The sequence below is a fragment of the Carica papaya genome, chromosome 5 (genome assembly GCF_054855325.1).
Source record: "Carica papaya isolate Zhongbai chromosome 5, ASM5485532v1, whole genome shotgun sequence".
In the NCBI taxonomy this organism is placed as follows: Eukaryota; Viridiplantae; Streptophyta; class Magnoliopsida; order Brassicales; family Caricaceae; genus Carica; species Carica papaya.
In genome coordinates, this window is record NC_142313.1 from 18,578,800 (window position 1) to 18,602,878 (window position 24,079).

The 24,079-nt window shown below is 35.9% G+C and overlaps 2 protein-coding genes across 9 annotated transcripts; one reads left to right on the forward strand and one right to left on the reverse strand.

Moving 5' to 3' along the window:
• Nucleotides 1-436: 436 nt before the first annotated feature.
• Nucleotides 437-19,968, reverse strand: LOC110825167 (flowering locus K homology domain-like). Of its 8 annotated transcripts, none has more exons than XM_088219357.1 (11): nucleotides 19,601-19,958; nucleotides 19,389-19,490; nucleotides 19,086-19,310; nucleotides 17,553-17,615; nucleotides 7,402-7,460; nucleotides 7,224-7,315; nucleotides 6,988-7,100; nucleotides 6,388-6,450; nucleotides 1,485-1,558; nucleotides 1,332-1,348; nucleotides 437-916 (listed from the first exon to the last, which is right to left on the reverse strand). In XM_088219357.1, exons 1-11 carry the CDS (start codon nucleotides 19,898-19,900, stop codon nucleotides 822-824), a joined length of 1,203 nt encoding a protein of 400 aa, XP_088075483.1. In that variant the 5' UTR covers nucleotides 19,901-19,958; the 3' UTR covers nucleotides 437-821. The 8 variants fall into 8 exon arrangements, 6 of the variants coding, with proteins under 6 accessions (XP_088075483.1, XP_088075481.1, XP_088075487.1 ...); XM_088219355.1 differs by having other exon boundaries at nucleotides 6,388-6,453; XM_088219361.1 differs by lacking the exon at nucleotides 19,389-19,490 and having other exon boundaries at nucleotides 6,388-6,453; nucleotides 19,601-19,968.
• Nucleotides 19,969-20,007: 39 nt separating this feature from the next.
• On the forward strand, nucleotides 20,008-22,486 carry SHOT1 (Mitochondrial transcription termination factor family protein). The gene has a single exon (XM_022037074.2). It carries the CDS (start codon nucleotides 20,105-20,107, stop codon nucleotides 21,773-21,775), a length of 1,671 nt encoding a protein of 556 aa, XP_021892766.1. The 5' UTR covers nucleotides 20,008-20,104; the 3' UTR covers nucleotides 21,776-22,486.
• The last annotated feature ends 1,593 nt before the right edge of the window (nucleotides 22,487-24,079 follow it).

The following is a 24,079-nucleotide window of genomic DNA, read 5'->3' on the forward strand; positions in this document are numbered from 1 at the left end:
TGGCACACGTGTGGGCATGTGCAGTCAACAGTCAAACCATCTGCTCATCCCTGATGATTGATGATGATACGGGGGGGTGGATGATTGCACGTGCGACCCACGACTACAACAAACATTCGGACCCACGTGCTCCAGCCATGTCGAGATTCTTGCCTTTATTATAAAAAGAATTTTAATATTTTATTACTAAAAAATTATATAATACGACACACACACTAACACATGGTAGTCCTTAAATTGCAAACCTTTTTGAAGTCCAAAAGAAACTTAATTTTATAGTGAAAGTAATTTTTAAATCTCTGGCGAAATAATTACGTATTTTCGTTTATAGAAGATATATAAAAATTAATAAAGAATCTCCCTATATTATTAGATTGCTGAGGGGCACCCAATTGGATGGTAAGAAGATTAGATTTTGAGCTATAACTAACCCATAGGAGATCAAATTGTACACATTGTATATATTCAAGCAACTTACACCCATGTTCGTACTAGAGTATTTAATGTCTTAATTTCCAGGATGAAACAAGCACAATCTGAAATCTCATCAACACAAACTTCTCTTCACCACTGCCTAATTACAACTACTCCCACACCTCCAATAATCATGCAAACAAGTTCCATCAACCATGTCTACATTTACATAATTAATCATTTAATTATTTCTCTTTCTAGAAAAAAAAAAAAAAAATCAATCAACTACCGATCGTAAATTACAACAGTAACTGTAAGCTTTGAACCATCAAAGTTACAAAATCAGATACATCGGTGTCGGAACAAGCAGCAGAGAGAATAGGAGACTAACCAAACAAATATGGCTCCTACTCAGTGCCAACATCTACGGACAAGTGTCTTGCTATTGTTCTTTCCTTTCTGCATTTTAGGGCATTGTATCCAAATTTATTATCTCTGCAAACTGAAAAAATGCACCTCCATTAACTTTGCAATTCATCATAAGAATAGCACGTGAATTAAGCAGTTACTGATGGCTGATATGGAGACGAAAGGAACAACTCATTGCAAGTTTTGAACTCTACTACATGTCATGATGTCTCATACCATCTCTATTCCTACCGTGCAAAAGGATTAGATTGGCAGCGTACCACATCCCACTTTCCTTTTTCTTTTTCTAATATGGGCCTTCAGTTCCTTGAGGATTTACTTCTACTATTATAAAATAGAATTTATTAACCAAAACCAAGACCATCCACCCACAACTTTATCACTAAGCAGCAATTTAGATCCTTGTTGCATTTATACCCATGCCTGATATTAAGAAAACAAACCCTAGGTTCGGATGTCAACAAGTTTGCCATGCTAAACACCATTACCTCGTTCTTCTTTCAAGCTGAGAACAAAGAAATAAAAAAATAACCATCCCTAGCAGATTTCATAATCCACATAGAAGTACAAATCCTTGCCATTGATGTAAACTAGCAAACCCAACAATTAGAAATCGAGGCAATAAGTGTAGGAAATCTTACGCTGGCTGTTGAGCACCCGCTTGTATCAGTTGAGAGTATATGTATTCATCAACCCTCTGCTTGGCCAATGCTACCTAGAAAGCATCCAAAATCGTAAACTATCAGATAATAGCAGAGCAATCTCAAGAACTCAGACTTGATTAACCAGGAAAAAAAATTTATAAATATTTAGAAGACTAAAGTTGAAAATAAAGACAATGAAATTCATTTAATTTCCAAATGAAGTTTGGCAAATATAATGAATGTTCTAATATCTTAAGAAATTTGTGCATTTTTTATTTGAGTGGAATAAGCAGCTGTGAGTTAGCATAATGACATTTTGATAATTATGTTTGCACATTCTTTTGTTTTCCCAGCAGGAGTTTTTTTTTAAAAATAAAAAGTGGAATTCTATTAACATGATACCAAACAAACGGGAGTAACGCCCCTACACAAAAGCTTTACAATGTTGTTAGCGAATCAATGACATGTTTAAAATTCACATCACTAATTATGTCATACCCTAACAATAAGAATCCAAAATAATGCAACCACCTATCTCTCAAACTATACAAATCATTAGTTTTACCCTCAAAAGCTTTAGAATTTCTCTCCTTCCATAGAATCCAAAACAAAGATAAAGGAATTAGATTTTTCAACTTCCTCTCTATATGCATCCATTCCCAAGCCCATAATTCCTCTCTAATAGATCCAGCCATCACCCAGTTAACACCAATCATACTAAAAATAGCATTCCACAACCCAGAAGCCACAGAACACCACAGCAGAACATGCACACAGCTTTTCTCATTAGCCATACACAAATAGCACCAGTTTGGAATGGCCAAACCCCTAGTTTTAAGTTTATCAATTGTCAAGATACATTCTCTACTTGCTTCCCATGCAAAAAAAGCGACTCTAGGGGAAACTTTCGTCTTCCAGATCTGGCTAGAGGGAAAATCAAAACTTATCACATTGTTTTTGTTTGTCAAGTGCTTATAATAAGATATGATTGAAAAAACACCCCTTTTATCCAACTTTCATAACACCTTGTCCTCCCCAGTAGATATCTGTTGAGCAGCCAATAAAAGTAGTAAATTTTCAAACTCGCCGAGTTCCCAGTCCTGCAAATTTCTCGAGATATTGATCAGCCATACAACACAACCATTATTAATCTTGTAAGCATCCTGAATCAGCATATTTTTTGTCTGAGAAATGGAAAAAAATTCTGGGAAACCTCCTCATTAAACACATATTACCTATCCAAATATCCTTCCAAAATCTGATTTTATTGCCCCTGCCAGCCTTCCACATCAGATTTTCCAAAAAAATAGGCCACTGCATCAAGATTTTCCTCCGTAAACTCGTTCCATGGGCTCTTCTAAGCCTTGTGACCCCACTGTTGTCCGACACAAGGTCACTCCAACGGATCCAAACAATCTGTCTCCACAATCTGTCTTCCTCGAGTAAATAACGCCACAACCATTTCCCTTGCAAAGCCACGTTTAAATCAACAATGGACCTGATTCCCAAACCTCCACACTTAATCGGTTTTTTGATTTTCTCCATTTAACCAGATGAAATTTATGATTCTCATTGTCATCGCCTCAAAGAAATCTGCATTGTATATTTTCCAGCTTTTTAGCAATATGTACCGGGATCGAGATTGTAGACAAATAATAGATTGGTAGGTTAGCCATGGTGCTTTTTATTAACGCAAGTCTCCCCCCTTTTGGAAAGGAATTTCCTCTTCCAACCAGCCAACCTATTCTCACACAATTCCAAAACAAGGTCTCATGCAGCACTGTTTTTATACTTAGCTCCCAACAGCAATCCAAGATATTTAATAGGTCACGTGACTTCTCTACACTCTAGAACAGCCGCAAATACTCTCTCATCCCCTTCATTACCCAATTTAATCAATTCAGACTTCTAGAGATTGATCTTCAAACCTGACACCCCTTGAAAGCATAGTAAAATACACCTCAAATGAAGGATGTTTCTCAAATCAGGATGACAAAAGATTAAAGTATCATCAGCGAATAAGAGATGGGACACATCAAGGGTGCTGCTGCCACGCCCAACACAGACACCTTTAAACAGTTGCTGTTCCCAAGCCTTATTCAACAGCCCGTCCAACGCTTCCATAACCAAGATAAAAAGCAAAGGAGAGAGTGGATCTCCTTGCCGTCAAGAATTCTGATGGACCTCATTAGTCAGAACAGCGACAGACGTTGTTGTCATGCAAGTACGCATCCAAAGTCTCCATTTTGTCCCAAAACCAAACCTTTCAAGCATGTAATCAACAAAACTCCAACTAACATGGTCATATGCCTTCTCATATCAAGCTTACAAATGATTCCTTCTTTTCTATTAGTCACAATATCATCAACAATCTCATTAGCAGCCTAATGCATCAAGAATTTGTCTTCCCTCCACAAACGCATTTTGGTTGTCACTAATAATTTCCCCAAGCACCTTAGAAAGTCTTCTACCCAAAACTTTGGCAATAATTTTGTATACACAGCCTACCAAACTTATGGACCTAAAATCCAAACTCCTTAACCTCCTTCTTTTTGGGAATAAGAGCAATAAAGGTAGAATTAAGAGCCCTTACAAATTTTCCAGTTTTGTGCAGCTCCCTAAACATCGCAATAACATCATCCTTGATCACATACCAGAATTTCTGCATAAATTTCAAATTGAATCCATCCAGACCCGGAGCTTTGTCCCCATTACACAAATCCAAGCTCTTTTTAATCTCCTCAGAAAATTCCATTTCCAACATTGTTTTATTGGTCTCGGATAATCTCTTAAAATTAATACCATCCAGGGTAGGCTTTCTCAAATGTTCTTGATACAACTTGGCAAAATAATCTTTGGCAGCCTTTCTAATTTCTGTATTTCCAGTGATTTTGCTGCCATCAACCCAGATTTCAGGTATATAATTGCTTCTTCCCCTGTTGCTGGCCATTATATGAAAATACTTCGTGTTACGGTCTCCTTCTTTAACCCACCTCTCTCTAGACTTTTGTTTCCAAGAAATCTCCTCGGCTTTGCCATTATATGCATAGGTTTGCTAGGTTTAACTTCAGATTATTTCTCTTCCCAGTCATAATCTCATCCAGCACACCTTCCCCCTCCAACAGATCAATCTCATTGATTTCCTGCACAATACTATTGAAAGCCTCCCCCTCCTTTAATTTTTCTTCCTTGGTCCACACATTGATCACATTCTTAACCTCCTTCAATTTTCTAACCAATCCAAAACTTGCATTGTCATGAATAATTGTTTTCTTCCAAACTTCTTCAATCAATGAAACAAATTTCATGTCCGATAACCATCTATTGTCAAAATGGAAAGGAATAGGCCCCCATTGGATCCCATCCATATGAAGACAGATAGAATAATATCAGACGTGGGCCTTTGAAGTGTCTTCTGAATAACTCCTGGTAATTGTGCCAAAAAAGTAGAGGTAACCAGGAATCTATCAATTCTGGAACATACAAGTTGGACCCTCAAAATTGTCCATGTCCATTTTCCACTAGAAAGAGGGAGATCAACTAATTCCAGTTTATCCACCAACTCCCTAAACTGGACAACATCAGCCATCCTAATGTTACTGCTGTTTCTGTCCTCTCCACTTAGTGTCATGTTGAAATCCCCCCCAACAATCCACAGGTCTCCCGATTTCCTCCTATTAGCTTCAAGTTCCTTCCCAAACTTCTCCCTCTCCTCAGCAGGAGTTTATAACTTCTCTAACTGCGTTGCTTACACGTTTGGAAAATAAACAAAAGATTATAAGTCATATAACTTATAAGCTATATCAAGTGAGTTTGTCAAAAAGCTATTACCATAAGTTCTACAAAAAACATTGTTATTAACCAAACATAATAACAAATTATCCCTTTACAATTTATAGATTCTAGCATATCTGTTATATGAAATGTTCGTTAATCCAGTCCTTCACTTCAACCAAATTACCTCTTATATAATTGATAATCAATATTCTTATAGTTTTGTCTTGTCAAACAATACATAATTCTCAGGTTATTATTAACAAAATAGTTAAGACAAATTGAATAATTACATATGAATATAAAATAAAATAAATTGATTTAGAAAGATAACAAAAAGTTTAGAAAATTGATTTTGTGAAAAAATTACATTCTGGTTATCATAATTATTGAAAATAGATTTTTACTTTTGTCATTTTAATAAAAAAAATAGCTTATAAGTTATGATTTTAACAAACATGTAAACAAATTAATACACCTTAAAAGTCCTTGTTACCTAAACACTTGAAAGTATATTTTGAATAACTGTATTAGCTTATATGTCGCTACAGAGCTCTTACTACAGCTTCTAAGCTTCTACACAGTAAGGTAAGTCAAACACCCTCTTAAGGCATGCGTTTCTTTTTATAGTTTTTTCTCTTCTAAACCACCATAATTTCATTTATAAATTTCCTCAATCTTGATATGTTTGAAATATATTGTTTAAATTCCATTTAAAATTCATCCTAAATTGAACTTACAAATTTGAAACAAGTCTATCAACAAAAAACAAAGATTTACAAATAGAAACGATGTTTCTATGAGATTCATTCATTTTGAAGCCTCCCTAAATGTCAATGAACTTTTGGAAGACATTTACTCTGTTATCTGCATTCTTCTTCTAACAGTTTTTTAGTCTTGAGCCCTACTACATGAAAGAGATTTCAAGAGGTAAGACACCACTTGGTGTGCATTCTTCTTATAACAGTTGCAACACAGAATGCAGAATAAGTTATATCATATGCTGGGTCATCAATTAACAAACTTGTTTCATTGTTTATTCATCAAAACATCAGTTATCCGTGGATCTTATTGCTCACTAAAAGATGCGGTACTTTGCAGATAGGAATAAAAGATATGGATATACCTGCTGAGCACTACCACCAAACTGAATACACCTGAGCTTTTGTTCACCTTTCCCGCCATAAACCTGCTAAAAACAGAACATTTTGGATGCTTAAATAAACAAAATAAAGAAAAAGAAAATTTTTCCACAGAAACAAGAAGCAATAAAATCAACAGCAATATTAAAGTTTTTTTTTAAACAAAAAGTATAATATATATTCACAGGCACCAAGGGGATACAACCTAAATACAAATTAACATGTCAAATAAAATATCTATCAGGTCCCCAGAATCCTCAACAGTACAAAATGGATGACCCTTAATTAAAAAATTAGGGTTTTGAATCAATAACCTTTCAATCTATCAACATTTGACTCGGTCAAAAGCTCTCCTATTTCTTTATTTACAAATGCCCAGAAAGTAACCAGAGGAAAAAGACTTGCCCTCTTATCCCTCTTGACCCCGCACCAAGCCCTAATCTGATCCCTAACTGAGCCAGCAATCACCCAATAAACAGCAATATTATAGTTGGCAACAATATTTGAAGAACTGTCTACATTAATAAAGCAATAAAATCAATAACAAATATTAAAGTTGGCAAAACTATTCAAAAATTGTCTACCTTGATCATAGCACCAGACTCATTTCTGATTCTAGATATGTTGGACCCGCACCTTCCAATCAACCCACCAACCAACGTCTCCGATATCACCATCTCGAAGGTTACATAATCAGCTGCAAGATTGGTTGTCCTAAAGATGATGTCGTTATAAAAGAAAATATTAAAACTTGAAACAGCCGCAAAAAATGTGGCAGTGAAAATTCAAAGACCATTCAAAATGGAAAGAATAATGAAACCTGAAGTAGGGTCCAAATATGGCTGAGGTGGTCGAATCGATGTGTAATTATATGCTGGGCTTATCGAAATTACTTGCCGTGGTGGGTTTTCCCTAAAATATGAAATTTATATACAGATTAGTTAATTGGTCTTCAATCAATATATTGAAAAGCAACCTGAAACACAAGTCAAAGAGACCTCAGTTGATAAGCAATCTCCTCCAAAGCCTTCAATACGGCAGAAACATCACCCGAGACCTGATTTAGCATAACAGAATCGTTACAGTCCATAGAACGGCAAAAGACAGGCAGGAAGAAAGAACACAAACTGAGTGCAGAGAAACCCTAAAAGCTTGGCTGGCAGTTATGTTTTTAGGATAAAGTAAAGCAAGGTGGAAGCTGATAGTTTCTCAAAGGGGGTGAACTAAGATAAATCTCTAACTAAGCTGCCCTTCAAAGTTCAGGCCAGGAGAGTCATATTTTGTTCAACTATTGTTTTTTCCTTTTTCTTGTCAAGTTTCCTACTTACCCTTCAACCTTCATAAATTAATTCGCCAAACAACTGTTTCTTCTCTTCATTCATAAGTAGGAGCTTTTTCACCTGTAACTTGTTATGGACTGTCTACAAGAACAACAGAATCAATGGCCTCCTCTGCAAGTAATCACCTACTGCACTGGTGTACAAACAGTTTACCAAGGGAAAGTAGAAAAAATGACTCAAAGATTATTGGGGTAGAGAGTTTCAAGTCAGTTACTGATCAGTTCCCCTTTTTCTTACTAGCAGATAGTTTTCTATGTATTTTTTTCTCTTCCTACAGAGATGGAATTAGTTTCTTCCCGCAAAGGATGTTACACATTCCTCAGTTGCAGTTAAGTTTCTTCTTATAAATATGCAGATACTGAAAGGAATGAAGCTAAGCAGAATCTTTCTAATTTGAATTTCTGTCCTAAACTGAAAGATCAAGTTTCTTCTTTGATAAATACAGATAGTGAAATGAATAAAGGTAAGCATAATTTTTCTAATATGAGTTTCTTCCCTAAACTGAATTGTTGAAGGTTTCTCACTGGTGCATTAACAGTTTACTAGGCTCAACAGTTTCTATTCTGCTACCAATCAGTTCCAGTCTTTCTTATAGTTGTGATGGTTAGTTTTCTACTAACGATCCTTTCTTATAGTTCTTATAGATTTGATGGTCAGTCATCATCCTGTAGGATGTATAACAATCCTTTCCTCCTAGTATCTCCCCTTTTTCTTCCATGCAAACATGCAAGTTGGTTCTTTATGGGCATTGGTAGCCCATGTATCCAATATGTTCGCATCTTAAAGAAACAATTTCTTTACTTTTGGAAGGGTTGAAAATTGATGTTGCTGCATAGTCAAGCCACTCTTGATTCAAATGTCTCTTTAGAAGCTTCCCATAACTGGAAACTCAATGTTCCTTAGAATTCAATATTTTCAAATATTCTTCCAGATCAAAGGTAGCTCTATAAATTTGGGATACAATGTCTACAGGTTGACAAATCGACTCCCATTTGATTTTAGCTCTTAATTCTACTTTAAAACAAGGTGCAGCTAGGGTACCATTTTCTTCCAAATGATTCCATATCTTCCACTCTTCAAATTTCATGTACATTCAATCTGTGATCTGTTGCCTTATCTCAAGATATGAGCTTGATCACAAATTTTATCTAAATAGTTTGCAGACTAATATTCCTCAACAAAAGTAACTCTCATCTCATCTCATCCCGTGTTTCACCTTCCAGCTGTTTGCTTTTGTTACATTCTCATCAATGTTGTACCATAGTTTTGTAAGTTTGATCAACTTCATTTTGACAAATCTGTGCCAGGTATGTACACCAAATAATACCTATTAAAATATTATTCAATCAAATTATGGAAGAAAAAATTTGGGTCCATTCTTTCATCATAATCAAGAGCTTCAAGTTCTACCTTTTTAATAGTGTCTCCAGTACTATATTCACCAATCCTCTTATTAACTGCAACTATTTTTTTAACAAAAAATGTCATACCATTCACAAAACACCGAGGGAGTGCAACCTATACAAAGAAGTTACAACTTTGGCAAAAAACAATAAGATACGCCCCAAAACCTCACTTAAGTTAAGGGGTTGGCCCTTAACTAAAATACTCACGGCTTGGAGCCAAAAGTTCTTAATTCTATCAAAGTTACCATCAATCCCCTTAAAAGGCCTATCTATTCCTCTCTTCCTGAATGACCCAAAAAGTAACTAAAGATTTATGTCTACTTGTCTGCTTATCACTTCTGATGCCCCTCCACGCCCAAAGCTCTTCTCTCACTCTCCCTGTTATGACCTAACTCAGGCCCAAAAAGCTACAAGCCAGTGACCAAAGGCGATATGTAAGTGGACACCAAAGTAGGATATGATTGCATGTCTCTGCATTACTTTTGCACAAGAAACACCAATTCACACAATTTTTCCTCTCTTAATCAACTTGCCAAGAGTGGGAATATGTTCTCTTGTTGCTTCTTGAGCAAAGAAAACCACTCCTAACCTGCCTTCACCTTCCATGCTGATCTCCAAGGAAACTTTCTCTCCCCACCACCGAGTTAGAAAAAGATAGTAGGACTTGAGCCAGATGAGTCCCTTGGGACATAGACTCCAAGTGGGTTCATTCTTGCTTCCCTCAGCGAACTCCACCTGTGAAAAAGCACTAAGCCCCATATACTCCTCTACCTTCCAATCGTCCAAATTTCTAGTCAGGCCAACAGCCCCAAGACCACGGCTAAGATGTGCCTCCTTTACTGTGATGTCCTTGTTTTGAGCAATATCAAAAATTGAGGGGAACTTCAAGCAAAGAGCTCCCCCTTCCATCCAATAGTCCATCTATAGACTCACTCTCTCACTTGACCCCATTCTCAACCAAATGCAATTTTGGAAAGCTCCCTTGCTTTCAACAATCCTCTTCCAGAATCCAACCCCATATGTTCCCATGTAAGTTTTTGTGTACCACTTAAACCTCTCAACACCAAATTTTAACTCCAATCACCTTCCTCCAAAAACTCTCTCCCTCCCTCATTAACCTCCAAAGCCATTTATCTTCGAGAGCCATGTTGAGTTCCGCCAAAGACCTCAAACCCAGACCACCATATTGATATGGGTGCTTCACCACACCCTTTTTTTCAAATAACAAACATAAATAGTATCATTAAATGCAAACACCAAAAGGGATGCAAACCCATGTACAAAATTATTTACAAATCAGTAAGAATATCAATTAATTCTCTTAAATCTTTCATGTAATATAACGGTTGACGCATAACCAATAGACCAAGTGTCTAAAATCACCACTCTCGAATTTTGTCGATACTTTCTTTGAACCTTTCAAAAACTTTTGTTTCTTTCCTTCCAAACTACCCAAAATATCACCAATGGAATAAGCCCCATACATTTCTTCCTTTTAACCAAGCCCTTTCCATATCCTATTACCATGAGATCTTATTACCACAAGATCTTATTGTCACAAGATGACATCTCTTTTTGTCTTCCGAGTCCTCCCATAGAAATCAGCATTGAATTGTCTATAATCTCTTTGCCAGGTTCGTAGGAATTGTGGCCAAAGACATGAGGTAGATGAGGATATTAGCCATTATGCTTTTGATAAGAGTGAGCCTTCCTCCCTTTGGAAGTAAACGCCTTTTTCATTCGGATAAACGGGATTTGAATCTGTTTAACACCAAATCCAACACAACAATTTCTTTGAATTTTGCACCCAGCAGGAGGCCCAAATATTTTATCAGAAGGTTCACCTTCTTGTAACCCAAAATAGTATTCAGCTGTTCATCTTTTCCCTACTCACCTAATTGCACCAATTCTGACCTTCCCAATAGTCTTAAGACTGATGACTGCTTGGGAGCTCAACAAAACAAACCTGAATTTGGGGATGTCTTTGGGACTTGCTACAAAACAGCAGTGTATCATCTCCAAAGGACAAGTGAATCACTTCTACCACTTCACCAATCCTCCCCACCTTTCACCCCTAGCTCTAATAAGTAGTTTATTTAATGCCTCCATGACTAGCAAGAGTAGCAATAGAGACAATGATCATCACCCTGACTTACCTCTAGAGGACTGAAAAAATCTGATGGTCCTTCATTCACTAGAATTGAAAAGGAAGGAGTGGTGATGCAAGCTTTAATCTGGGTCAGCCATTTATTCTTGAAGCTCATTCTCTCTATCATATAAAATAGAAAATTTTAAGTTACATAGTTTTATGGCTTCTCCATATCAAGTTTGCACAAAACTCCTCCGCTCGCCCTCCTTCAACAAATTGTTCACAACCTTATTTGGTATTAAGGCTGCAATAAGGATCTGTCTCCCCCCATGAAAGTGTGGTGGCATTCCCTAACAACTTTCTCGATCACTCTAGCCAATCTCTTCACCAGAACTATAGCAACTACTCTTTACCCGCCATCCACAAAGCTAACAGGCCCAAAGTCACTTACGTTTGATGCACACTGAATCTTTGAAATGAAGACTAGAAAAGTTGAGTTTAGACTCCTCAACAAAGACTAGTATGAAATTCATCAAAGATGGCCTCTAGATTTCCAGGACTGTTGAAAAAACCTCATATTGAAGTCATCCAGCCAAGAAGCCTTGTCCCCTGTATAAATCAAGATAGCCTCATTTATTTCCTCCTAAAAAAAGCTTGTTCAAGAAACATGTAATCTTGATTACTCAGCTTATTGAAACTCCAACCACCAAGAGTAGGTCTTCATGGTTCCACCTCTCTATACAAATCTTTAAAAAAGCACTTCACTTCACACCCTCAGCTTCTCATTCACTTCCGGGCTTGTACACCCTAGTAAACACTCATCTCCATCCATTCACCTTGCATTTGAACACACAGGGGAGAGAATGTCCAACTTTGAAACTGTCCTTGATCTCCAAGACACTCTCATTCCATAATACCGCCACCCCTCCAACTGTTCCCACCGCCAATAATGCTCTTCACCCCCACCTCCTCAACTTTCCATAGATTATAGGCCACCAAGTCAGAGAAAATCTCCATTTTAGACTCCTAAAAACAAATAATATTTTATTTCTACATTGCCATGCACACCTTAATGGCAGTCTTCTTCTTCGAATCATTTAATTTGTCCATATTTTACGAGAAAATTTTATTAATCATAATGGAATAGTTGAAGATTCCCCCTTTCTTCCCCTCTTTGCTATATAAACTTTGTCATAAATTAATGATCTATGAAGCCTCTCTTTAACTCCTTTCTATCTACCCCTACCTTCTTCCAAAAAGTTGATTTTGGTGTTTTGGAATCCATCTATGCTCCCCCTTGATTAATGATAGCCCTAAGTAGGTCAAGAGCTTGCTCTTCAAAGCCATTGAAACTCACGCCCAACATTTAACTTATTTTGTGAATATTGTTTGAAAGTCACTCCTCATTTCCTCCTCACCCTTCCCACAACCCTCAACTACTTCTACCACCACCAGCTCCCCCTTATTTTCCTCTTCCTCACTGCCTTTTCCCTCAATATATAATGCCTCCACAATCTCTGAACCCATTCCAATTGGCTCAGCCTCTAAAATCAAAGCAATAGCCACCTCCAACTCTGTTATTTTCTGCTTCTCCGAACTCTTCCCCATCTCCAAAGTCCGAAAATCCTCCTCTATCTCCTCTGTAATTGAGGAACTATTTTTGCCAAGTCCATTGACGAGAAAATTATATTCCAAAATGCGGTCCGAATTTGAAATCTCCCCATCCAAAAATCGAACGCCCTCCCTAATCATCAATGCCATTGATTTCCCTCCTTTTTTTCCGATTTCTCTTGCCACTGAAACTTGGGCTTAGGTCTAGGGACCTATTTTCCTTCCTTTTCAATGGCCTTCCTAATGGGCCCTTCCTTTTGTCCAACTTGATTAAGCATATTTGAGCCACCTATTAAAACATGTGGACTGAGCTTCTTAAAGATTGATGGACCGAGTCTAAATCCAAAACTTTCCTGACCTGTTTTGGCATTAGAGTTCGTCTTCCCAACCCCATATTGCTTCTCTCCTTCTCTACTAACCACCTCCACAAACTACCGCACAAGCTCTCTCTCAAATGTCACTTTCAATGAGATCCCATAATTGGGATAGCAAATCCCACATGTTGATCTTTTTTGTGGTTGTGGTGACCAAAGTCTTCCAGTAACAGAGTCTTCTACTTCGTTTCTAATTAAACTAGAGGCCTAACAAGTGTCCTAGTTAGTTCACAGGTTGCCACCAGCATTCTCCACCAGTTATTGGTTTGTAAATCCTTTGAGATGATAATTCTCCTTCTACCTCCTTCTCTGTTAAGGTCAAATGCTTTCCACATCCATTCTCCCCAAACACTATTCATAACAAATGTCAAGAACCAACTATAGTCCTTACCCAAAAACTATTCCCCTTCTCCCGGTAGAACTACATTAGTGTTCGTACCAACCATTTCATTTCTTTTCCCCAAATTACTATGGAGGCCCGAAATCCTCTTATGCTCTCACTAATCTTGATATCATTTTCTTATTTCCCCATTGTAACCACATAAAAGGACTTCCTTTCTATAACTAGGAATTTTCTGGTTATAGAGGACGACATGGGTCATTTTCTTTTGGTGAGAAAAATCGGTCGATGAAACAAGTTGATTGAGGCCAAGATTCATCTGGAAAATCGCCTAGCATTTTGAGGTCGCCTTTCCAAGGTGCTTTAAAACTCCCAAGGATCCAAAACAGTCACCAAGTTGTAGTAGTTTACAACAGTTGCACGTCGTAATGGAAGCAATTTGCATCCAGCTCTTGTGCGATTCTGACAATGGAAGAGATGAGACAACCAAACATCTAAGCAAGGTTTGGTGCTTCAAGTGATGATCCTCTAACCCATACCCTAATCATTTCCTCTCCTCTTTCTCTTCTTTTATAACTTTTTTTACATTCAATTCTCTCGTTCACGCTCCATAACCTCTTGAGCCTCCACCCTTCTCAATTAAACCTAGCCTAGATAATGGCAACTAGGCCAACTGGTGCTGAAGGAGGAACATGCTCCCTCATACAACAACTGCTCTGGAGTTGATTAGAACTCATGGTAGCCAAGTAAGGCAGTGAGCAAGATGAAATAGGAAATCTTGTTCATTTCTCCCATTCTGAAGACCACAAAGAGCTTCACAATGCTAACATACCGACCCTACTCTTGATATTCTTCCAATCTTGAACACTACTTACTACAAATGGTTGCCATTTAAGCGAAAAAAGAGGAGGAGTCTTAGATACTTGTCCTAGGTTCGAAATCTAGTCACGAATTTCTATTCTCAAAACCAAATCCTTCTTCCTCTTTACTCTCTCACGCAACGTCATAGCCAACCATGTTAGTAGCTCAATGACACACTTCCCTGTTCCTCTCAAACTTAAAGTGTGGTCCGTGCATGGAAAAGCTTTCTAACTAACTACAACTACTTGTGTAACACGAATGTTTTGAGCTAGTGAGGTGCCCCTTGACTGCTTGATCTATGTGAAAATCTCAAAAATTTCCAAAGTTACACCAACAATGTTATAAAGTCTACATATTAATGTTTCAAGTGTATCTATTTTGGTATGCAAAAGTATTGTGGTTTTGTTGAAGATTATCTAGGCAATTATTTATCTCAACACTAGTCACCAGTGTCTACACTTGTGTTTTCTGTTAAACATGAATAAAGAAAGAGTAAAAATAGGAAAAATCCTACCAATCAATGTAATTTGGTGGAAAAGAGTCAAACAAGCCAATTTGATAAATCTCACTCTTGAATGGTTTCATAAAGATCAGGCACCAGTCACTGACGAACGTCAGGTTCCGATGGTATACCCAACATGAAGCAATGTTTGCAAATTTGCGCTCAGTACAAGTTTGTGGTTGAGACAATGGATATCTTGGTAAGGCAGCAAGGACGTTTTCGGCGTCTTGCACTATGTGGATTGGAGTATGGGGTGTTTTTAGGCGATTTTGTTGTGTTAGGATTTTTTGTTCCTAATTTTTTCCCAGATGGTTGGTTACTATTTAGAGTAGTGGTTTTTATAATATTTTTGAGAAGTATAAATTTTTAACTCTGGTACCAATTAATATAAAATGAATCATGGGTAATTTACCTATTTAAGAACTTAGAAGAAAACCTACACATCACATCTAAAGTTCTTAGAGATTACAAATAGGAATCACATTTACGCATTTGATTACATCGCACAAGCAAAAAGATTGAAAAAAGGGTCAAAGACACTTCAACAATAATTTAACATCTCAATAAAGAGATTGCAAAGGTATGTATAGTTCTTCCTAGGAAAACTTCTCCAAATTGGATTAAGCTAAAAAAAATTCACAACATAAATCCTAATAGTAATACTATGAAGGAAATACTACAATTAGTAAGCAGTAATGCAGAATGAAATAGCGATAGATTACCTAAATAAATTAGAAATTACAATTCTATTAAATATAAAAATAAATTAGAAATTACAATTCTATTAAATATAAAAATACTAGTATTTTTAGAGTTTTTGTAACATTAGGATGTTATTCTTATTAGTATCTAGTTTTTTTATATATTTTAATATTTCTTATTTGTATTAGAATTAATATTCCCAATATTTTAGTACTAATGCCCTTTTTCGTTAGATTAGTATTTCTAATGTTATTGGTTTTAATATTTCTTAGTTCAATCATATTTAGTAAAAGTTATTTACATAGCACTATAAATATCTTTGTACTTTCATTATTGAGACAACATTCAGTTATTCAATAAAATATTTTGAGAGTTATTCAATTTTTTGGCTGTGTGATACAATCAACCCATTATATATGATACTTAAGATGTCTTAAATGGGATATCCAGATCTGTATTCCTAAATCTCTAACTAAAAAAAATAAACTATTTGTCCTACATCAATTTAGTATTAGAGCTTAAAAAATCATTAACTTAACTTTTAAAACCCTACTCTCAAAAAGTCTGAAATACATATAGAGAAAACATCACAAAAACCTTAAAATGCAATCAATCTACCCACCAGCTACCATTGCAAGGTGGTCGACACTACCTCCATTACTAGCATCAAAACTTGTCGATTAAGAAGCCCTAAAGCGCCACTAAAACTCCATCAGAAAATGCCACACTTGCCAACACAAGCTCTCCCAGTCGTTCTCTCTTGTGATCCCAAACTTTTGCACCATTGACTAGCACTGATATGCAACCAACACCTCCAATTGAGTCGACTAGCGAACCCCACGCATGTTTGATCGCGAGTAGACCTCAGAGTTTGTTCTATTTTGACTTTTTAAATTGGGTGTAAGCAAATCGGTTCACTTAGATCGGTTTATCCCCTCTCAGATTGGTTTTCAGCAATTTAAAACGAGATATTCTTGTCTAGTCTTCTCATTTAAACTGTCTTCACAACGGTTAGTGTGCTAGAAAAAGTATAAAACATGTGGAATTATGAGGAAGAGAATGAATCATCAATCAAGAATGATAGGATCAGCAAATCTTTTTTATTGTAGCTAAGCATAAATTTGCAATGAACTAGGAAAAACCCAAAATGTTCTCGAATTTTACAATTTGTAGCCCAATGTGGTAATAAATATAAAAAACTTATCATTCATGAAAAATACTGCAAAAATCTTATTCCAATAGCTACAGTTGAATCACTCAATCTTTGAATGCATCCGCATCCCTAACCATACATACTAGCTTGGACGAATAATTCTAGCATTTTGGTAACTCAATATAGTTTTGTTTTTATTCATCATAGTACCTATATTGATCCAATCTTGTGCAATGTAATTCATATGATGTTCATACATATTCTTCTATGTCAACCTTGGCTCTAGATCGAAACTCTAGGCTACAAATATTTGTAATTTTATGCTCGACGTAAAGGATATAGCTTTAAAACCTCTACCTAGAGGGAATGAATAATTGCAAACATCCAAAAGCACCTAATTTAATGAAAACAACAACGAGAATGAGCCCATCAAAATTGGGAAACGAGAAGAAATATCAAGTTGTCTTCCTAAAAGTAAAAATATTGAGGTTATTCAAGATGTCTTACTGCCTAAAGAAAGTATTATGGAAGTTCAATGCACGGAGAAACTTAAGTTGATAATTGGGTCTAATGATGTTTAACTCAATGATAAAGTTGAAGCACAAATTAGTCAACAAGTTGACTTCATCCTACCATCTTGATTTCATATTCCCAAACAGTTACATGTTTCCATCACGTTTATTATTGAAGAAAATGAATGTGCACAAAGTTCGTTAAATTGTCATGAGAAAGCTCGAAGATCAAAGCCTTGCATAATTTGTCACTTCAAACCTTGTTGACGAGTTTTCTCCATCTAGGGGGTGAACAATTTAGAATGGTGCAGCAATAGATTACCTAAACAGAATAGAAATTAAATTCTATTAAATATAAAAGTATTATACTATTTAGGAGTCAATTTTTATAGTTTAGCAATTTTAGAGTTTTATTTTTATTAGTATTTAGTTTTCCTATTTGTTTTAATATTTCGTGCTCGTATTAGGATTAATATTCCTAATACTACAAATACTAGTTTTCTTTCTAGTTAGGATTAGTATTCCTAGCCTTATTTTCTTTCAGGGAGCACTATGTACTTACACTTCTTGAAATAACATTTATTCAATACAATATTTTGAGAGTTTCTCAATTTTTTAATTGTATGATGCAATTAAACCCTAACATGTGATGCTTAAGACTTCTTAGATGTAATGTCTAAGAAACACTACGTGTGATAACTAGATTTTTATCCTCAAATCACTAATTGGAAAATCAACCCTATTTGCATTACATCAAGCAAGATCTTTACAATGTCCAGATAAGGAACTTTAAGCATGAAAAATAATAAAAGGGCATTTTTAATTGCTTATTTCCTGTTTATAAGCAGTTCAAGTACCATATTCTAACCTTTCTATTTGTTAACATTAAAGGAAACTTGCCTATTAGATTCTGAAGTAATTTAAGGATGAATAAAATAAATATTTTATTCTTAACTTTTTTTATGTTCTTATTTTTTTATCTAGCAAACATAATTAACCTCTTGACATCCTATTAAACTTCTCTTAATATCCTTTTAAAGTTAATAATTATATATAATAATATGTTACGAAATATTCGCAGTAGCTGTATATGGTTTTTTTTTACTATCAAACATAATTGTTTATTTTGTAGAGTTAACACTTTATTCAAGTGTCTAATTGAAATTTTTTAAATAAAACTCAACTATGAGTATCTTAAAAGCTATTTTAAGCACACTTTTTTGAGCAATCCCAAACGTTCTCCAAAAACATTACCCCTAACTTTTTTAACTTTCTCTATCTTGATTTATATTGTTTATTTTCAAAAGATGTTCAGGTACCTATTTATCTTCATATTCATTTTTAGAAGAAATTGCAACATTCTTACTTTTTCACCACAAAGATCTTTATACTGCTTGCCTTTCTAAATCAGCACCTGGTAATCAGACACCAAGCTCAAAATAGCAGGATAATATAACATACCATGTGCTTAAAGGAATATCTATCCCAAAGCTAGGACCCATCTCTCGCAGTTACCTATTACATAATCATTAAGTCCTTTTATCATTAACTCCTTTTACTTTTATAAATCAATTTGAAGCTTCTACTTTATGCTAATTTCTCAAGACACTAATCCTCTTAAACTCTTTCTTAACATGAGAAAGTTTTTCTTTCTAATATTTTCCCCTATTCATCTGAGCTAAACGAATGACACCTTTCAGAGGTAAGATTGTTCTATAAACTCAATGTAAAAGTAAAACTAGAACAATATACTGAAAAAAATGTCCAATTTGAGAAGGTTAATGCAACAAACCTGCACAACTCGATCAGACTCATAGGCAGATGCACACAAGGGCAGCTGATTTGGAGCGAGAACCGTAATTGTGGCACCAGATGAGTTCCTTAATTTCTCTATATTTTGACCCGATATTCCTATCAGGGAACCCGCTTGTGAACCGGCTATCAATAGCCTTATAGTATTAGCAGCTACATGTCCTAAACTAACCACTTTAGCTGCCTCCACAACATTGTCATCTTCCTGGTGAAAACAGCAACAACACCAAATTCATCATTTTTCTTTTTTTAGTTTCAGAATCTGTATGAAAAACAAGATTACCATGAGAATTAACCCAGCTATTTGCTGGAGGGCTCTCTCTGCATCAGAAACTGCATTGTCATTGTCCTTAGAACTTATGATAATCACACGCTCTTCGTGGCGCTGCTCGTACAGATAATAGGTTTTTCTTTAAAAGCAGAATTTAATTTAAACCTAGAAGAAAACGATAATTTCAACATTTTTATGGAGTAAGAAATCGATAGGAAACTCACGGCGATGGCATCGGCAATCTTTATGGTAGCTTTGGTGTCTTCACGGATCTTCTGGATGCGCTTTCCTCCTTGGCCGATTACTTTCCCGACCTGCCTCGAGGGAACCACAATTCGAAACAGCACGTCCTGCGCTTTTGCTTGCCGCTTCGGTGCCGATTCCTCTAACCCTCCCGTGTAGGCATTGAAGCCATCGCCTTCTTCGCGCCGACGCTTGACGCCAGCTGACGTGTCGGCTTGATACTGAGGATTACCGGCGATGGATACCATGGGGTTTATGGAAAATTGGCCGTGTTGGGCCATCGTCCTGCGGCGGAAAGGAGCAGAAGTCGAAAATCTATTTCGTCGACGAAAGGAAGGTCTTTAAGGGTTTATATATGAATAAATTTACCAAAATGCCCTCGAGATTACTGGTTAAAGTTAAAACAGTCCCTTCAGACATCAACGGAAAATGAAAATGATGTTATTGCAACCTAAACCCTAAACCCCCAAAATTCGAAAATCAAAATGCACTTACGCCAAGCTCAATCTCTATACAAAACCTTCTTTTCCCGCCACATCAGTTCATTACCAAAACTCGCCAAGATCCCCTCAAGGTACAGACCGCAAGCAATCCAACAAGCCCAACAAATTATCACTGACTATCTCCACTCCACCAGGTCTTTGCCCTATACATACGCTGAGCACATTGGCAAGAACTCCCTATATTCTGTCTCTAATCTAATTGCTAAGCTCGATTTCGCGGCTCCCAGTTTCGCCACGTCGCTTCGGAAGTTCCTCAGGTACCACCCAATCAATGAATTCGAGTTTTTCCTCGAGAGTATTGGCATAGACCATGATGAGGTTTCCATATTTTTGCCATCCAATAAGTTTTTCTTCTCGGAGGACCGGACTATGTTGAATGTAGCTTGTGTGCTGAATAGTTTTGGGTTTCCTTGGAACAAGTTGGGTAAGTTGTATAAAGAGGAAATTTCCATCTTTAGGAAGAGCTCGGAGGATATTACATCTAGGCTTTCTGCTTGTAAAAATCGTGGGTTTAATAATATTATGGTGACAGGTATCAGTCTAGCTTTTCCTCGTCTCTTGGGTGGAGATGGTGACGAGATTGATTCTTTATTAGATCATTTGAAAAGAGTTTTTGTGGATTGTGATTTGGCGAGTTGTGTTGACAGCAATGTCAATGTTTGGTATGAGATTTGTAGGAAAATTAGAGTTTTCTATAATTTGGGATGTGAGAAGGGAGAGATTGGGGACTTGATGGGTAAGAGCAAAGATCGTTTTCTTAAATATCCGGAAGATGTTTTGGTCCAAAAGGTTGAGTATTTCTGTAGATTTGGCGTGAAGAAAGAAAATGTTGGTCTTCTGCTTCTTCAGAGTCCTGAGATTCTGAGTTTTGATCTGGAGACTCCGGTGATTTCAATCATGGGGATATTGAAGCATTTTGGACTGAATGATGAGGAACTGAAACCTGTTGCTCAAAATTACCCTTACATATTTGGCAGAAACAAAATGGTTAATTTGCCTCATTCCATGAGAGCTTTGAATCTTCATCAATGGTTCTTCGATAGGATTAAGAATGGAAATCATAACTTGTTAGCAAATTATGCCTTAGATGACCCTGATGAAGACATAGATAAAGAATTCAAGGAGAGCTTAAATAAGATTCAATCCTCAAGAACACCCTTTTACACAATGAATAAGTTGAATTTTCTGCATGGCATAGGGTTTGGACAGAATATTTTAACAATAAAGGTGTTAGAACATATGCATGGCACTAGCAGTGAGTTACAGGACCGTTTTGATTGTCTACTTGGAACTGGGATCAAATTCTCCAAGCTTTGTATGATTATTAGATTAGCACCGAAGATCATGAATCAAAAGCCAGAGACTTTAGAACAGAAAGTAAATTTTCTCTGCCAAGAGATGGATGCTTCCTTGGACTACTTGAATGTTTTCCCAGCTTTTCTGTGTTTTGACTTGGATAACCGGATTAAGCCCAGGTACAGATTCCACAAATGGCTTACAGAAAACGGACTGTGTGCCAGAGAGTACTCTATTGCAAGCATAGTTGCTACTAGTGAAAAGAATTTTGTAGCTCGCCTCCATGGTATCCACCCTGCTGCTCCAAAACACTGGTTTGAGTGTTTCTTAGACAGAAAACCCAATCGCAGCCACTAAGAGCCATTGGTTGATCTTGTTATATATGTGGCAAGTTGTGGTGTTTAACAGAAGGCTGCTTCACAATTGATGTGTAGTTCCCATCCTTTGAAATGAAAGGCTAGGATTTTCAGGGAACTTGTAAACAAAATTTGGTTTCTTGGATTGGCCTGTCAAGGAAGATCTTTAAACAGGTTGCTGATTGTTTATGAAACCATCAGCTATTCTTCTTGGATCCTGGTCATGCAGCTGCTTGTGCTTAGATGAGAATATCACTTTTTAGCAGCATTTTTGGATTGATTAGCCTTGCTGCAAGTCACCTATGTTGCTTGTGAATTTGGCTGCAGCAATAAAAGAATTGTCTTGTTAGAGTGAAGGTATTGAATCATTCCAAATAACCCTTCTTTGTAAATAGGATCTCTGCCATTGCATGTGATGCTTATTCTTCTTCTTTATTTATAGACACAAGTTACGCTTCTTCTTCATACTTGATTTTTGTTAGTGAATATGTTTTTACATTCTCTTTTACTAGCCCTAAGGCCTTGTAAAGAGGACATAAGCACCTGAAATTAAGCTTCAAAGAGGGAGAGTGTGCTATAGAGCCAAAATGGATTTGTCATTTTTCTGTATTTCCCTGTATTACTCTAGTTTATGGGATGTTCCTAAAAGGACAACTTTTCTCTCTGTCTTATTCTCTTGATTTGCCTTTTTTAAGAGAGAGAATTCTTGGTACTCCCCTCTCTTTTTTTGTCTTTTTGCAGTTATAAATAAGTTTTATAATAGAAATAAGTGTTTAATAAGAGTGATTGTAACTTAAACAAATGATAAAATTTAAAAAGAAAAAAAAACTGCATCTGAATAATAATTTTGTAATTTTTAATAGAAATTTACTTTAAAAAATATAACCAGACAAAATTAACTTTTATTACATGATTGATAAGCTAGAGAAAAGATTTTAGTCAATTATATATTTCGAAAGTTATATATTTGTTCTTTTTTCGACAATCATATGATAAATCATTAGGATAAAATTTAGAATAAATTACTATTTTAACACTCCAAATTTGGAATATTTTTCAACACAGTCCAAATTTATTATTTTATTACAAATTAATCTCTAACGTTTATTTGAAAGTGAATCCAATATAACTACATATTTTGATATGATGAATTTATTTATTTTAATAGACCGTATGAATTATATGATAAACTATATAAAGAGTTTAAAAAGAATGAACTAAGAAATATTATATTGAACAATTAGTTATAATATTTTGAAAATAAATTTAAGATTTTAAGAAGGAAAATATTGAGTTGGAAAATCTATTTTTTTCTACAAAAAGAAAATAAAATGTTGAGAAAAAAAGAAAACTTTTTATTTTAGATCTTACAAAAAAGTTTTTTCTAACGTACACAACAAAAAAAAAAGTAATCATAAGACAATTTTTACATAAAAGAATATATTATTTACAAATCAAAGACCTTAAGGCTCTTAACTGTCAAGGCAAGATTTAACCTTCGATAATTAGTTGCTAGAATCTTCATCAAAAATTAAGATATTCAGAACTCATATTTGAAGGCTTTTTAGATTGGAGAAGTATGGTTAGTATACGATGGGGCCTTCTATTGGAGAGGGCATTTAGTGAGGGTTTTTAGCCCTGATAGGTTGAACAGGAGAAATAAGGGGTGAAGTATTCTCCTTTATAGTCTTTGGGCTGGGGTAAGGAGAGCGAAAAATGAAGCCTTTGAGTAACAATGTCATGGTGAGCATTACAAGTGCTTAAGAGTTAAAAGGGATTAAACATTTAAAAAAAGAAGGTCTATAGATTATAATAAGTGGTAAGAGTGTTGGGTTTAGAAAGGCATAGGTAAAGTTTGGTTGATGTTGGACAAGACTCTTTTATATGCTAGGCTCAATATGTTCAAATTAGTAGTGCAGTTGAGCCCCCAATCTGATGAGGTCTTTTATATGCTAGGCCAAACTAAGAACTTGAGGAGGACATGAAAGTAATATGTGGATTAGTTAGGGTAGATAGACAAACTAAGATGGGGTCATATGGGTTATATCTTGTTGTGCGTTAAGATGTGAGGTTATATAAGTTAATTTAAGTGTTGAAGTATGACGTGGTAAAGAATGAGAAGAATGAATGATGGAGGCCAAGTTAGGCGAATGAGGAGTTTCAAAGTAAAGACTAAAATAGTTAAGAATTCATTTGATGAAATAGGAGATAACGGAAGGCGTGACAAGGATAAATATTGAAGCCATGTGAAAATGGGTATATAATTGGGAAAAGGTATCATGACTGGCGAGAGTTGGGCCTATAA

Bases quoted from the DNA above. Each gene is read 5' to 3' on its own strand.
- LOC110825167 (XM_088219355.1), bottom strand. From the start codon at position 19,900: ATGGCCCAACACGGCCAATTTTCCATAAACCCCATGGTATCCATCGCC. The intron at 7,461-17,552 runs GTTTGAAGTGAC...ATGCTAAATCAG, and splicing joins GGAGAAAACTCGTCAACAAG to GTCTCGGGTGATGTTTCTGC. The intron at 1,559-6,387 runs GTATATCCATAT...GATGCTTTCTAG, and splicing joins TTGGTGGTAGTGCTCAGCAG to GTAGCATTGGCCAAGCAGAG.
- SHOT1 (XM_022037074.2), top strand. From the start codon at position 20,105: ATGCACTTACGCCAAGCTCAATCTCTATACAAAACCTTCTTTTCCCGC.